The 14,550-nt window shown below is 43.5% G+C and overlaps 1 protein-coding gene across 4 annotated transcripts in view; it reads right to left on the reverse strand.

The window, feature by feature from the left end:
- DDHD2 (DDHD domain containing 2) overlaps positions 1-13,801 on the reverse strand; it is a 31,769-nt gene extending 17,968 nt beyond the window's left edge. For 2 of the 4 annotated variants that reach the window (XM_088657908.1, XM_088657907.1), the window contains exons 1-7: positions 12,702-13,069; positions 9,877-10,089; positions 8,440-8,630; positions 7,655-7,744; positions 6,478-6,598; positions 5,954-6,043; positions 2,444-2,576 (exon numbers count right to left, since the gene is read on the reverse strand). In XM_088657908.1, the coding sequence (XP_088514034.1) occupies positions 2,444-2,576; positions 5,954-6,043; positions 6,478-6,598; positions 7,655-7,744; positions 8,440-8,630; positions 9,877-10,081 (830 nt within the window). In that variant the 5' untranslated portion in view covers positions 10,082-10,089; positions 12,702-13,069. Of the gene's footprint in view, positions 1-2,443; positions 2,577-5,953; positions 6,044-6,477; positions 6,599-7,654; positions 7,745-8,439; positions 8,631-9,876; positions 10,090-12,701; positions 13,090-13,680 lie in introns of those variants that run through there. The other 2 variants (XM_035139567.3, XM_060268604.2) reach the window with 2 other exon arrangements.
- Positions 13,802-14,550: the final 749 nt, after the last annotated feature.

A 14,550-nucleotide genomic window follows, 5' to 3' on the forward strand; every position in this document is an offset into this window, starting at 1 on the left:
GAAAGTAAGATGGAAAGGATCTTTGAAAGACCTTCCTTTGCATCACTGTATTCTAAAGCAGCGTGGGGAACCTTTTCCAGCCTGAGGTCCACATTCTTCCAGGGAAAACTACCGAAGTGTAGAGTTGGAAGGGACCACTAGGGTCATCTAGTCCAACCCCTTGCAATGCAGGCATCTTTTGCCCAACATGGGGCTTGAAAACACAACCCTGAGATTAAGAATCTCCTGCTCTACTGACTGAGCTATGTCAGAGCACATAGCTAGTTATGGGCAAGGCCAGAGGCAAAAGTGAGAATAATAATAATAATAATTTTTAAAAAAATATTTATACCCTGCCCTTCCCGATTCAGAAACCCGGGCTCAGGGTGGCTAACAACAAATTTAAACCACTTAATTGTAATACAACATAAAAGCAGCATAAAATACAGTATAAAAGCATGAATAACAATAAAATTCAAAGTTCAAAAATCAATTTGGGGGATATCCATCCAATAAACATTAGATAGTCACCAGGGTTAGCTGGCTAAATTAATCCTACTTGGGCCAGCGAGGAGGCCAGGGGAGAATTAGCTGTGGGGTCCCAGAGTGGGAAATAAAAGATCAGGCTGAGTTCAAATTAAAGGCCAGGTGGAATAGTCTGTCTTACAAGCCCGGCGAAAGGAGGTTAAGTCCTGCAGGGCCCTAGTCTCATGGGACAGAGCATTCCACCAGGTCGGTGCCATCACCGAAAAGGCCCTGGCCCTGGTGGAGGATAGTCTGACTTCCTTAGGGGCCGGGACCTCTAAACTATGGTATTCATGGACCTTAAGGTCCTCTGTGGAGCATACAAGGAGAGGCGGTCCCGTAAATACGGGGGCCCTAAGAAGAGCAACAAGTCTGAATTTTACTTTTTGTACAGTAGGCTAATTTCTACACACCCCTCTCTATCCTCCATCCAGGCAAGCAAGAAGCATTGTCAGAGTTCAAAAATATATTCCACCCGGGCAAAAGCACTCAATCAATCAATTTTTATTACAGCAAACAGCCAGCATAAGCACTCATGGATGGTGCAAAGCATGTCTGGTAAGGGACTGTGGCCTGGAGAAAGGGTCTCTAACTGAAGAGAATTCCAAGGTCAGAGAGGTCAGAGAGCTGGGGGCTCTCCATCCCTATTTTGAAGCAATGTTTCCCAATATAGGCTGTCTAATACTAGAACAAAGAAGCCTAGGGAGCTGTCCAGTTTTCCAATTAACCCTTGATTAAGCATATGCATGGGACAGGTAGGCAGGCAGATTGTAAGACCTGCTTATAAGGTGTAGTGTTTTGTTTCCATCCTCCAGGCAGCACAGGGTTTTTGAAAGCAGCTCTATTTCTCCAGGTGATTAGAGCAGGAGTGGGAGATGAAATACTTGGCAAAAAGTTTACCAAAGAGGATTTGCTGGATCCTTCAAGCAAAAAGTTACAAAAAAAACTCCCTTATTCCGGTGCAAATTTACTACAGGGTGGTTGTAATTAGGCACTTATTCGCTGAAAATAAATGCAAGTGCCTCCATAACCCACTCTGTTGCCAATACAGAGATTGATCTAGGAGACTGTGGGAGCGGCATGCAAAAAAAATTGAATAGGGGGCAACTATCTTCTGAGTCCTTATTTGCAAGGCTATTCTAGAGCAAAGTAGCAACAGCAAACTTAAAACACCATTTTTGGACACGCTGAACAGAATTAGAGTATGCCAAAAGTCCATAACATGCACTTCCCATTCTGTCTCCACTGCTTTGTCATTATTACCAGCCGTGACAGTTCACACATTGTAGGAAATAGGAGTATTATCATTATTTAATAAATATCTATACTGCCCTTCATCCAAGGATTACAAGGTGGCTTCCAATACAGAAACACAAAAATAAATAACATAGTAACAAACAAAAAAGAATAACCGCCCCCAACACAGTTTAAAAGGCCATGGATTGTTTAATTCAGGGGTAGGCAACCTAAGGCCCGTGGGCCGGATCCGGCCCAATCGCCTTCTCAATCCAGCCCACGGACGGTCCGGGAATTAGCGTGTTTTTACATGAGTAGAATGTGTCCACTTATTTAAAATGCATCTCTGGGTTATTTGTGGGGCATAGGAATATGTTCTTCTTCTTTTTTTCAAAATATAGTCCGGCCCACCACAAGGTCTGAGGGACAGTGGACTGGCGCACAGCTGAAAAAGGTTGCTGACCCCTGGTTTAATTAGCCAAAGGCCTTGGAGAAGATGAATGTTTTTGCCTGGCACCTAAATATATGCAATGAAGGTTCCAGGTGAGCATTCCTGAGGAGAGCATTCCACATTTAGGGAGTCACTGCAGAAAAGGCCTGTTCTTGTGTTGCCACCCTCCAGATCTCTTGTACTTTGGCAAACTCTAGGCTGTCAGCATACAATGACTGGCAGGTTTGCTGGGAACACTCTTGGTTCACTTACACATCTACTCCAGTATGTAAAGTACTGTGCCAGTTCACTGGGAGGAATTCTACTCGGCCAATCTGTTGCTGCTCCTGAGCGTTCTTGAAGTGTGCAGGCAGCATACTCAATGAAACATTGCGGAAGTCATTGACTGTAAGAAAAATAAAATCAATTCTGCATCAAGGCACAGAGCAACCATCCCACATTGAGGGCCCAACTAGATGTAATGATGGGATATGGATAAACCGATCTCCCACGTTTTTCCAAAATAGGAACATCCATTGTGGGGGGTGGGGGGGTGGAAAAGAAGGAGGGAGTATTTAATAAATTCCCCCTGCTCTGTTTTCCCAATCTGGACTGCACCCCAAAGCTGGTATTTGACCGAGGAGAAGGAAGATACTCAAATTTCATATTGCACTTGTACATCCCCCTATCAGGGGGTCAAATAGCAGCTAGGAAGGGGATTCAGATTGGGAAAGCAGAAAAAGAGAGAGAGGCTGACCCCCCCGACCCCTCAGGCCCAACCTCATGTCAGGGCTTCTGTCTTTAGAAAAAGAAGATGAAGGATGGGAGATCTGATCATGGATGCCACAGCATCTCATCTGATTTGCACCCAAGGAGTTTATTAAGTTTATGCATATTTAATTCAAGGAACAATTCACATTTTGAAGGTTTAGTGTTTCTACATATACCGCAATCAGCTTACAAAGCTCATGGAGCATAGCATTGGGAATCATAGCACTGGCCTGTAATTGTAACAGGGTAACTTCATACTTTTTGAGATATAGCCCTTCCAAGAAGCATTTTACCCATCTTATATTGCAAACCAAGATGAACTGAAAACCAAACATTGACAGACAGCTTTGCACCCAAGGTTAACTTCTGAAAAAATATACTCTCTTGTTTTCCTAAAACTAGTTTGGCTGCATATTGAATCACACCTTATTGCATTTTGAGTTGCAGCGTAAAAAGGAGAAGTGTTAGGTGAGCATTTCACTGAAGATGCACCTTTTTACCCTGGCCTCTGACACCCAGGATTATATGTTTTTAGGACCCACCCTATTCGGATTCTAAATTGTTTTAACCAATTTCAGTACTGTAGTTTTACACTGTTGTAACCTGCCTGGGTTAGGCCATTTAAGCACTGCATTGTCCTTCATCATGACCAAGGAGGAGCTGCTGCTTGGCAAGTCCTGTTACTGCTGAAACCATAAGAGGCAAACAAAATTACATTCTACCTTTCAGAGAGACATTCCCAAGGCAGTTTACAGTTAAAATAGAAATACAATAATACAGCAAAGACAGTAAAAGGAATACTGTACAGCAGAACAGTAGCAATGGAATCTTGGCCATGTTAAATTATTATTAAAAATAAAAAGCCACACATCAAGTCTCCAAACACACAAAGGGTAATGCAGAAAAAATAAGAATTCTGCATTTCTGCAATGACAATAAGTAGATTTCTCATAAAAAGAAAGCGAGCAAAGGTTGCTAATTATAGAAAAAAGCCCTAGTGTAGAAGCAATCTAGGACATACTGTATTTTTCCGTGTACTGGGAGAAGTTTTTTGACTCAAAAATCATGTCAAAAAACTGGGGTCATCCAATACACGGATAGTGGCATTGGGGGGGGGAGAGAAGCGGCACGCCACCAGCCAGCCGATAGTCAGAAGTGTGGCTCCCCCCCCCGATGCTGCAGTGAGTGGGAAGCGATATGGGGGGGTGTTTCCTGCCCGGAGCTGTGTGGGAGGGGGAGAAGCTGCGTGCCGCCAGCCAGCTCGTTGGCAAGAGCGCAACTTCTCCCGATGCCGCTGAACGCAGCAGGCACTCCCTGGGTTGTTTCCTCCACGCGGTGTCATCAGGGAAGTGCAACTTCCCCCATGCTGCTGCGCACGGGAAACGATCTAGGGCGGGGTGTCCAAACTTTTTTCAAAGAAGGCCAGATTTGATGAAGTGAACATGTGTGAGGGCCAACCAAAGTTGCTGAGCTTTTTAAGGATTCCCCCCCCCCCAAGGAATGAACTGCCACAGGGAAAAGAAGAGGAAAAGTTTGGATTTGATATCCCGCTTTAACACTACCCTAAGGAGTCTCAAAGCGGCTAACAATCTCCTTTCCCTTCCTCCCCCACAACAAACACTCTGTGAGGCTGAGAGACTTCAGAGAAGTGTGACTAGCCCAAAGTCACCCAGTAGCTGCATGTGGAAGAGCAGGGAATTGAACCCGGTTCACCAGATTATGAGTCCACTGCTCCTAACCACTACACCACACTGGAGTGTTTCCTGCCCACAGCTGCGTGAGGGGAGCGGCTCAACAACTTTGGGTCATCTCCCCTCATTTTCTTAAAATTGAGTCCCCAAAAATGGGGGGGTTTCCCTTATACATGGGGGCATCTTATAGACGGAAAAATACAGTATTCTTCAACAAAGTAAGCCCCAATGATTTGTTCAGTGGCGGAGCTTCATGCTCTGGCACCAGGGCTGGTGAGCGTCCTGGGGCGGAGCGCGCCGCCCACAGGGGCGTGGCACGCATTCTGGGGGTGGGGATAGCCGCGATGGCACCCTACCAGGATTGCGCTGCCCGGGGCAGTGCGCTCCCACCGCCCCCCTCTTCCTACGCACCTGGATTTGTTACATCTGTAAACTACATTTGTGTTCTTTGCAAGTTTTGCAACCATCTTGATTACAAAACAAGGTCAAGCAAAGCTGTACTACTTGCAGAATAAAGTGTCGTAAGGTGAAAGGATATTGAAGAACTTTTGCACCTATACTCTATTCTTTTAGTACCATCACCAGTTTCCTGTTGAAAGTATCTGAACTGGTAGATGTGCCAAACTATTCTGCCTAATCAACAAAAATTTAAAATGTAATTTCCAGTGCCAGTGAGAACTTATATGTAATAAACATATGTAAACGACATTCTCTAGAGATGTGTTTTGGACCACTAAGCCTTGCAATTTTCCTATTTCAACCCTGATGGAAAGATAATTATATGTAATTTAAGGCTGCTGTAATATGGAGGAACTACTGTACTAGTTTCGTTTGGATATATCCTCCTTGGCAATCTCTGTGAGATCTAAGTGTACATATAACCCTTAGAATCATTAGCCAATTGGTCTGGTGGACAACTTGCTTCTCAATCTCAAACAGAATCAATCTGACTGACTTTCTAGTCAAATACAGTCATCAGTTTATTTCCTCATCATATGAACAAAACATATATTCAGCCTTACACTCTAGCATATAGCTGATATTCACTGGACCAGTGGGCTCTGACATCAGCTGTTTTAGATTCCACTGCTATTGTTTTATTGTATTCATTTTACTGTTTCTGCCGTATTGTTCTATTTCTGTTTTAACTGTAAATCTGCCCTGGGAATGTCTCTCTGAAAAGTGGAATACAATTAAATAATATATAATGGAATAAAATGGTTAAAATATCACAATAACTCTGTCTGTACAACAGACCCACATCTTTTGTGGACCTCCTGGGATGCAGCGCCAACAAGTATCTTTTATACTGCAGACTTACCACACTGAACAATACTCCGGAACCGAATATCACATGCAGGTCCAATTCCATGAACAACAAAAACCAAATGGTCTATCTGCAAAGGTTCCCCTGAAATAAATAGAAATTACATACTTCTCAAGACACTATTTTCAAATGGGAGTGACATTCTCTCAAAATATAACTAGTTTTCTCCCAAAAGCTTAAATTTTTCAAAGAAAAGTTATGGTTCTGTACTTGAGGTAAATCAAATATTTGATTATGCTTTGGCTTCCCTAATTTAGAAAAATAAAAAATCATTAATAGATTTTTAAAAATGACAAACATGGCTATTTACTTTTCAGTTGTAGTATAAGAATTATGTTCACGTTTGGGTTTGGTTTGGTTTGGTTTGAAGCAAGGGCAGAAGTACCAGGCAGTTTTTTAATCATTTCAGTCACATGTGTTTACCCTGTTTCATGAACAATTCCTGTGTAAAATCATATCAAGAAAGGAAAAGCAGGTAAGTTTAAAATAAGCAAGGGGGAAAAAACATGTGTCATTACCATTCGGGATTTCAGCAGAAATATTTTCCACTCCTCTCTTCACAGTTCTTGGCCGGCCTTGCTCTGTGGGACTTGCGCCCCAGTCATCAGTGGTTGTTACTGGGTGGTAATGTACCATCAACTTGAAAGGACCACAAAAATAAAAGATGTTAGCACTATATAAATGGGAGAAACAAACCACAAAGCAGAGACAATCAATTTCAAAGGTGGGCAATAATTTAAATGCAACTCCCAAATATGGACATGCAGGAATGCTGGAGGAGACAGACATTCTCCCCTCTCGATGTATGGGCTCTATAAAACACCCATTTTATTTATTTGGAAACTTTATATACTGCTCATATTTATGCAAATCTCTAAGTGGTTTACAACATAGATTAAAACTTTTTTTCCAATGACAAATACAAAGATTGCCAGAAAATGTCCGCATTCTATCAGACAATTAAGAAATAAGCAGAGCATCTTCTTTAGCAGCAAAATAAACATTACATAGGAAAATTAGCTACAAAAATAAAAGGAAAATGCCACATTGTGGAATATAGTACATAGCTAAACAAAATACCCTCTAAACATAGGAAATGAAATATTACAAATGAAAACCAACTAAAAATATATACAGTAAATTCCACATTTTAAAACAGCATGATTGACAACTAGACAAAAGAAAAACCACTTCCCATTTGCAAGCTACCATATCTCCATCGATTATATAATTAAGCAATTAAATTCCCAACAATAAGCACAACATAAATTACAGCTAAAAATGCCTTCCATTCGGTTCTTCTCAAGCACACCTTTACATGATCAATACACTTACATCAATCCAGCATATACATATTATAAACCAATATAAGTATACCTACCATTTTGACACTCCCTCAAATTATACTCTCCACACTCAGCAACCATAGGCATAATTCAATCTCACACCTTCAAACAACCCACATGCATGTCTACACCATAAGACCCAGAAAATGGGTAGAATATAGAAACCCCTTTCTCCAATTTTCTAACAGACCAGGCAATAACACTTCACCTATTCTCCCCTCTAGAAATGAACTTTTCTTTTCAGAAGTTCCTGATTTCCTGAAACAGAGTCAAAACTGTTTATTAAAAGATAGACGATGCTTGTAATACTTGAGAGGCGCAAAGAGCAAACTTTTAAGCTTCACTATACCTTTGGGTTATGCAATATTATGATTTCTCTGGTCGGAGACTCCAGTTTCTTCTTCCACTCATCTAAGGTGACACAGATCATATAGGTGTCCTGAGAATAAGAAAAAATTCTTTAAATAGTCAAATACATGTCTTTTTTTTAAAAAAAAATTAAAGCACAATCATATGCATATTTACTCATCTTTAACTGGATTACTATTCTGAGAACACAGTGTACAAAACTAAATGACAAGAATCAGTTCCAAAACAATAGTTTGAAGAACCAAGCCAATGAAGTCCTAATTAACCTCTCGATACATGCCGGCGGGGTGGATGACACGCCAATCGAGACAATTAAGAGAAAAAGCAAAATATGTAGGTATTTTACTGTCTGGGAGATGGTGAGGCAGCAATGAGGGAACAGTAACCAAGAATGCTTGTCTATGTAATAAGTATAAATCTGGGAGCCAAACAAAATGCGGCATCAGGAAATTGGGCCTTCTGCTGTAACTGACATTATTATCAACTGAGGGGAGAGATGATTAGAAATGTAGAATGGTGGGGGGTAGCCTTTCTCCACACACACCATGACCTTGGCCATTTGACTTGTAGGTGAAAATTTACAGATACTGTACCGATATCATACATATAAGTTTTCCCACACAGGGGCCTGTGAGCTCCCATGGTGTTTTACAAAGTTACAAAACTTGGCATATCCAAGATCAAATAGACTTGCCCCAAATGGAAACATTACAATCAGGGTATGCCTGGTGCCTGCCAGAGGCAGCAGTTATGATTTACAGTTACCTCTAGCTCTTCACTGAAGCTTTCAGGGTATGGAATATATCTGTTGTCTTTGTCTCCCTTGTAAAACCAAGTGCAGCGCCTCACTTCAGATTCATCTTCTTCCCAGTAAACAGCATAGCGTAACCTCTTCTTCAGATGTACATCGTATCTTCCCCCCTCTGTTGGAACAACTAGCTCATCACAGTACTTGCCTGCAGAACAAAAGGACTACTATAAAGCAGATATTAAACCTAAGATAAGGGGACACCTGACCTCCACAGCCACACATTATTAAGAGAGCTTTTTAAAATGGAAAAGCAGGGCTAAAACCAGATTCTAAAGAATAAGTGGCCTATTTTTTGCTTCCTACAAAATATGGTATCTAATGCAGAATTCAGAAGACTGCAGCTTTATTCTTTAAAGCAAGTACATCATCTTTGTGGTTGAAGAAATAGCTTTCCTGTCCTTCCCCAGGGACCTGCAGTTAAATTTCTCCACTCATTTCTCACACACTTACTTCCAGCCACCAACACTAGCAATGAAGTACAATTGTAAAAGGTAGGTCATTATTTAATAATTCCCTGCTTTTGAAACACACCCTCTGATCACTTGGTATTCACAATTATACTGCAGATCATAGTCTTCAGACTCACTTAGTTAAGAAGCCACTATATTAGTACGTAAATCACTGGCTTTCTTCCTTGTCCTATACCAGAAGTACTTTGAGACATCCAATGAAATTGATTGGCAATAAATTTATGATGGACAAATGAAAAGTACTTATTTGCACAACACAATATTTATAGCATGCACTGCCACAACATATGGCAATGATTATATGGAGTTGGGGAAAATTATGAAAGCTACCTCTGACTTTTTCAATTCCCTGCTTTGTTGGCTTCCCAGGAGCATCTGATTGCTACTGTACATAAACAGAATCCTGGACTAGGGGATTTTTGGCCTAATCCAGCGGGGCACTTCTTATAATCTTAGGGACAAAATAGCCTTCAAATTAAGCCTGAATCCCATATATACTTCATTGGGAGTGTATCTCATTGAACTCAATGGGTCTTATGTCTGAGTAGTGACATACATAGGATTGTACTATAAGAGTGGCCATGACAATGGGCTTCTGGCTTGGAAACGCTCATATTTCAAACCCAGTTTCAAGTCCTAGTTACAGGTAGGTAGCCGTGTTGGTTTGCACACGAAAGCTTATACCTATGACCAACTTAGTTGGTCTCTAAGGTGCTACTGGAAGGGGAATTTTAGTATTTGAGTGAACCATGCAACCACGCCATCTTTCAAGGGAAGATGACTTAGAATTGGATATACTCATATTGTGGAAGGCCTCTGAACACCACTAATACAACAGAGGATACCGGGAAAGATTGCTAACTAATAATAAGGCCTAGTGTTAAAAAGGATAGCTCCCACCTCCCCAGCATTTCAACTTACTGGATTTATGAGCATTTTCTAACTTCTCTGAATCTTGTCCACTGAAGGGAATCCACCTCTCTCTTGAATCTACTACCTTGCAATAAAACCAATGAGGGCAAACTGCCTCATATTTATTGGCTGCATCTGTTTCCAGTGCTTCAGATGAGCTGGCTAAATTGGGCAATGGAGAAGGCTCTGCCGGTTGATGCTCTGCTGCTGACATTGCACTGCCTGGAAGAACACAAGACGGGAAACAGAATATGGTTTAAAATACCTACAGTTTATTTGATAGCAATGAATGAAGAGGTTACATAGGAATAAATATGACCCCAAACAGCACAATTTCTAAGAAAACAAGCAAGATAAAATTGTAAATTGCTACAAATGAGCCAACAGCAACCATACAGACATCAAGCCTCTCAAACCAAATCAAACGTTACAATTTGGACTGCAACTTCAGCACAAAGCAATTCAGTGGGACCACTAACTAAACATCTAAGAGCCCACAACTTCGTCAGAACCACTTTCCCTTCTGCAGCTTTATGAATATTTTTAAATGCATCATTCTAAATTTCATGGACAGGCATATTACCATCCCTTTGAATTACACCTCCACATCTGAGAACCAGAAGAGAAATTATAACTGAATGAAAATAGCTAAATGAATCAAAATACAAATGAAAATAAATAAAACTACATCACTCGCAGACAGGTAGGATTCCCCACCTAACTGACATGAAAATGTACCCCCAAATGATCATTTAAATAAGATACTTACAGCCACAGAATCCTAACTGCTCAGTCTGTACTCCACTACAGGGTGGGGGGCAGGTTTTATTACTTTAGAGAGACCCTAGGAGCTTGCTAACACATTAAATTTCAGTCTTGGATATACATCAAGATAATTAAATAAGCTAATATTAAGACATTTTGACTTCTTGCTGTTGCAAACTATAGATGGCTTCCCATATTCAGTTTTGTGATGGTTTTGCCTCCACACGGCAAAACACACTAACCTGTCACAAGACAATTCTTCTAAAATACAGGTGAAACTCGAAAAATTAGAATATCGCCAAAAAGTACATTTATTTCAGTAATGCAACTTAAAAGGTGAAACCAATATATGAGATAGATGCATGACATGCAAAGCAAGATATGTCAAGCCTTTATTTGTTGTAATTGTCATTATTTGTCATTAGGCGGATCAATTATAAATGAAATGTAATTGATGAAATGTAATAGCGTTGTTTATTTTTGTATTATTTTAACTATTTGTTTTATTACTGTGAAATTTCCAAAAGAAAGCATTAGTAAAAATAAAATAAAATAAAATATTAAGTTGCATTACTGAAATAAATGCACTTTTTGACAATATTCTAATTTTCCGAGTTTCACTTGTATTTCTCCAGAAATCTCCAATAGAGAAATACAATGGTTTGAATGCACATAAGGACAGTGACAAATAGACTGGTGCTTTCAGCATCAAAAACAGTAAGCTAAGCAAAAATATGCAGAATTTTTTTTGGGGGGGGGTTACAAATTAGCCGTGCAAACACTGCTCTAAATTCTTAGTCAGCAAAACAACAACACTTTGGTCCCTGTGAGGCAGTGACCCCATCTCATTTTATGCACAGGGTATTTACTGCCAAGAACCCAGCTACCAAATACAAAAGCCACAAGCTTAACCAATCATTTCAATTTCAGCACATGCTTCCAGTTTCATAATACTGCACTGGTTGTGCCGAGCAGCAGACAGCAAATGTGACAGTCTGAGAGATTCGCTTTAGGAAGAAGAGGCTGGAGAAACACCCATCCCTACAAAATGAGTTGTGCTTTGGCACACACACACACACACAGCTGCTCCCAGCCATTACTGACGCTACGGATGCCACGTTCCAAGCCCAGCTGCCCCCCTGATCCAGTAACCCACTGTTGCCGTTGTTAGTCTAAAGGCCACCCACCCTGTCCTCCTCAGCACCTTCGCAGCACTGGCCACCTCCTAACTAATCCCCGTATCATCTGTAACCAAGGTTTCTCCTACCTGGTACCCAGCCTTTGAGAACACCTTACAGGAAGGACCCAGGCTATCTTTCAGCTTCTTGACACCCAAACAATCGCAACCCATTTAATGCTCCCCTGACACCATCCCTCCCAAAAATAAAAATAAAATATACGCACTTGGACACTGGGCATCCCCCCCCCAGTCCACTGCTTGGCTGGGCAGGTATTGATAACATCCTGTCCGTTACACTCAGGGCGGCAGGTGCAGGGCGCAGGTAAACCTGCGTCTATCTGCGTGCGCAGGGGGAGCTGCTGCGCACAGGCACACATCATTCCCCTGCCACCACATGGGCACCGATGACCTCCCCGCCCCACAGATACACACACGCGCACAGTCACTCCATCCTGTCACTCCCCACGGGAATTCATGACATTTTGCATCCCCCCCCCCATCCCTTTTACCCATTGCCGGGCGGCGAACACGCCTAGACTTCAGGCGCAGCGACCGCAGAACGGACCGCGAGTCCCCGCCCTCGCCGACACGCATTCGCTAAACGTCCGAACGGGGCTCATCGTTCCACAAGCCACGGGAGGCTGCGGATCTGCCCCCCACCCCACCCCGCCCCGCCCGCCCCTCTTCCTCCTGACATCCTAGAGGTCAGAAAGTCCCCTCCGTTTCCTCTTCCATGATGTTCTGAGGCGGCGGCGGCAGCATCCCCTTGGCCGCCGCTGCTTCGCGAGAATCGCCTCAGAGAGGCACCGCGCTCGGCCCTCCGCCCCGGGCTCGCCTGTCGCGAGCAGCCCCATGCCCGTCCTCCCCGCCGCCTTCCTCTCGCACTGACCCAGGCCGCGACGTGTCCTCGCCTTGCCGCTTCCCCGGCCGGCTGAGCTGTCCGACAACAACAGCGGCGGCGGCGGCGGAGGAGGAGGCTGGCTGAGGCGAGGCGGGGCCGGCTGGGGCGCGCGAGGCAGGCCGGCTCTCCTCGCAGCCCGCCTCCCACTGGGCCGGGCCTGGCCGGCCTGGCCCGCCTTCCGCCGCGAGCGTTGAGGGGCCTCGCACCTCGGCAGCGCCCGGCGTGGGAGGCTCTTCGGAGAAGGAGCGCGGGGAGAAAGCAAGGCGGCCGTCGCCGCCGACCTCGCGTGTCTGTTGAGAGGCCGCGGAGGAGCCCCGAGCCTCCCTTGGCCTGGCGAGCAGGCTGCGCGCCCCTCGGCCCGCGCTACCTCACAGGGTTGCTAGGAGGAGGAGGAGAACGCCAGAGGAAGCCCAAGGCCGCTCTCGCCGTGGCCAGGCGGATCGTTTCAAGACCCCGCCTTTGTTATCCCAAGGTGCTCAAGGTGGCGCAGTGACCCCCTCACAGACAACCCTGCGGGGTAGGCTGGACTGAAAGGCCGCGGCAGGCCCGAGGTAACCCGGCCAGGTGTAGATTTGAACCCGGGTCCTGTGGCGCATATGGGGAAGCCCGCCAGGAGGACCTGCGCACGAAATAACTCTCACAACTTGTGGTTCCCAGTCCCCGACATGGAGAGACATACTCAGGTAGAACCTAGCCACTAAGAGCCTTAAGAATAAAGGGCAAGAGGGAGAGTAGACTCTGTATTTTCCCTGTTACTGGTTTTTAGTGGAGAAGGATACAGTATGGTGTTTTTCTCTTAATACAGTACTAGAACTGAGAGTCACTTAGGACTGGCAGAAGGAAGCAATTCGTCATACAGTACACATTGTTAAACTATGGAATTGGCTCCCACAACATTTAGTGACAACCACCAACTTAGATGACTTGAAAAAAGATTATACAAATTCATGGATGATAAAGCTGTTACCTCTCCTATAGGTGCTTCTGAATGTTGGTTGTTGGCATGCACAAGTGGGAGAGCGCTGTTAATGGTCTCATCCTGCTTCTGGAGCTTTGCATAGACATCTGGGGAGCTGCAATTGCTGTTCTTCATTCAATAAGATTATGTTTATATCCCTTCCTCCAAGGAGCTCAGGGCAACCTTTGGGGGTGGGGTATATACCATCCAGTTAATCATTCTCTGCTGGGCAGTTCACAAATTAAAAGCAATAAAATACAAATACAAGCAATTAACAGCTGAAACAATAAAAAGGCTGCACCACCACAAAATTAGCATACAACCATATGGAACTGGGGAAGTTCCATAACCAACAACCATAACCAACAAGTCCTGTTACCCAAAGACAACCCATACTTTTGTTTCAAGAAATTCCGGTCCCTAGCTTTTTGCCCTTTGGACAATTCATTGTTAAAATGCTGATTGTAAGAGCTGCTAAACTTGGGTGCAGGATTTGACTCACCTGCTGTCTAGCACTTAAGTCTTTGTGGGGGGAGTCATCTTGTCTCTAGCACGGGGTGGGGGGGCACTTGGCCCTCCAAATGTTGATGAGACTGCTGGGACTGATCAGAACTGGAGCCCCAACAATTGGAGGACTGACTGCAGGTTCCCTACTCCTGCACTGTTATACATAAAATGCATGTGTATGCACAGCCTGCTATTATACAGAGACTCTGAGCAGCCTTAATGCTAAACAAACATTATGTGACTGACACTTAGACTTGCGTATTCCACTTCCCTTTCAGTGCTTCAGGGAATAGAGCTGGAACATCTCTATATTCAACTAACCACATTTTGTCCTTTCATCCAAACCAGGACAAAAGAATAATATACACTGGC

The sequence above is a fragment of the Zootoca vivipara genome, chromosome 14, assembly GCF_965207765.1.
Source record: "Zootoca vivipara chromosome 14, rZooViv2.hap1.1, whole genome shotgun sequence".
Classification (NCBI taxonomy): Eukaryota; Metazoa; Chordata; class Lepidosauria; order Squamata; family Lacertidae; genus Zootoca; species Zootoca vivipara.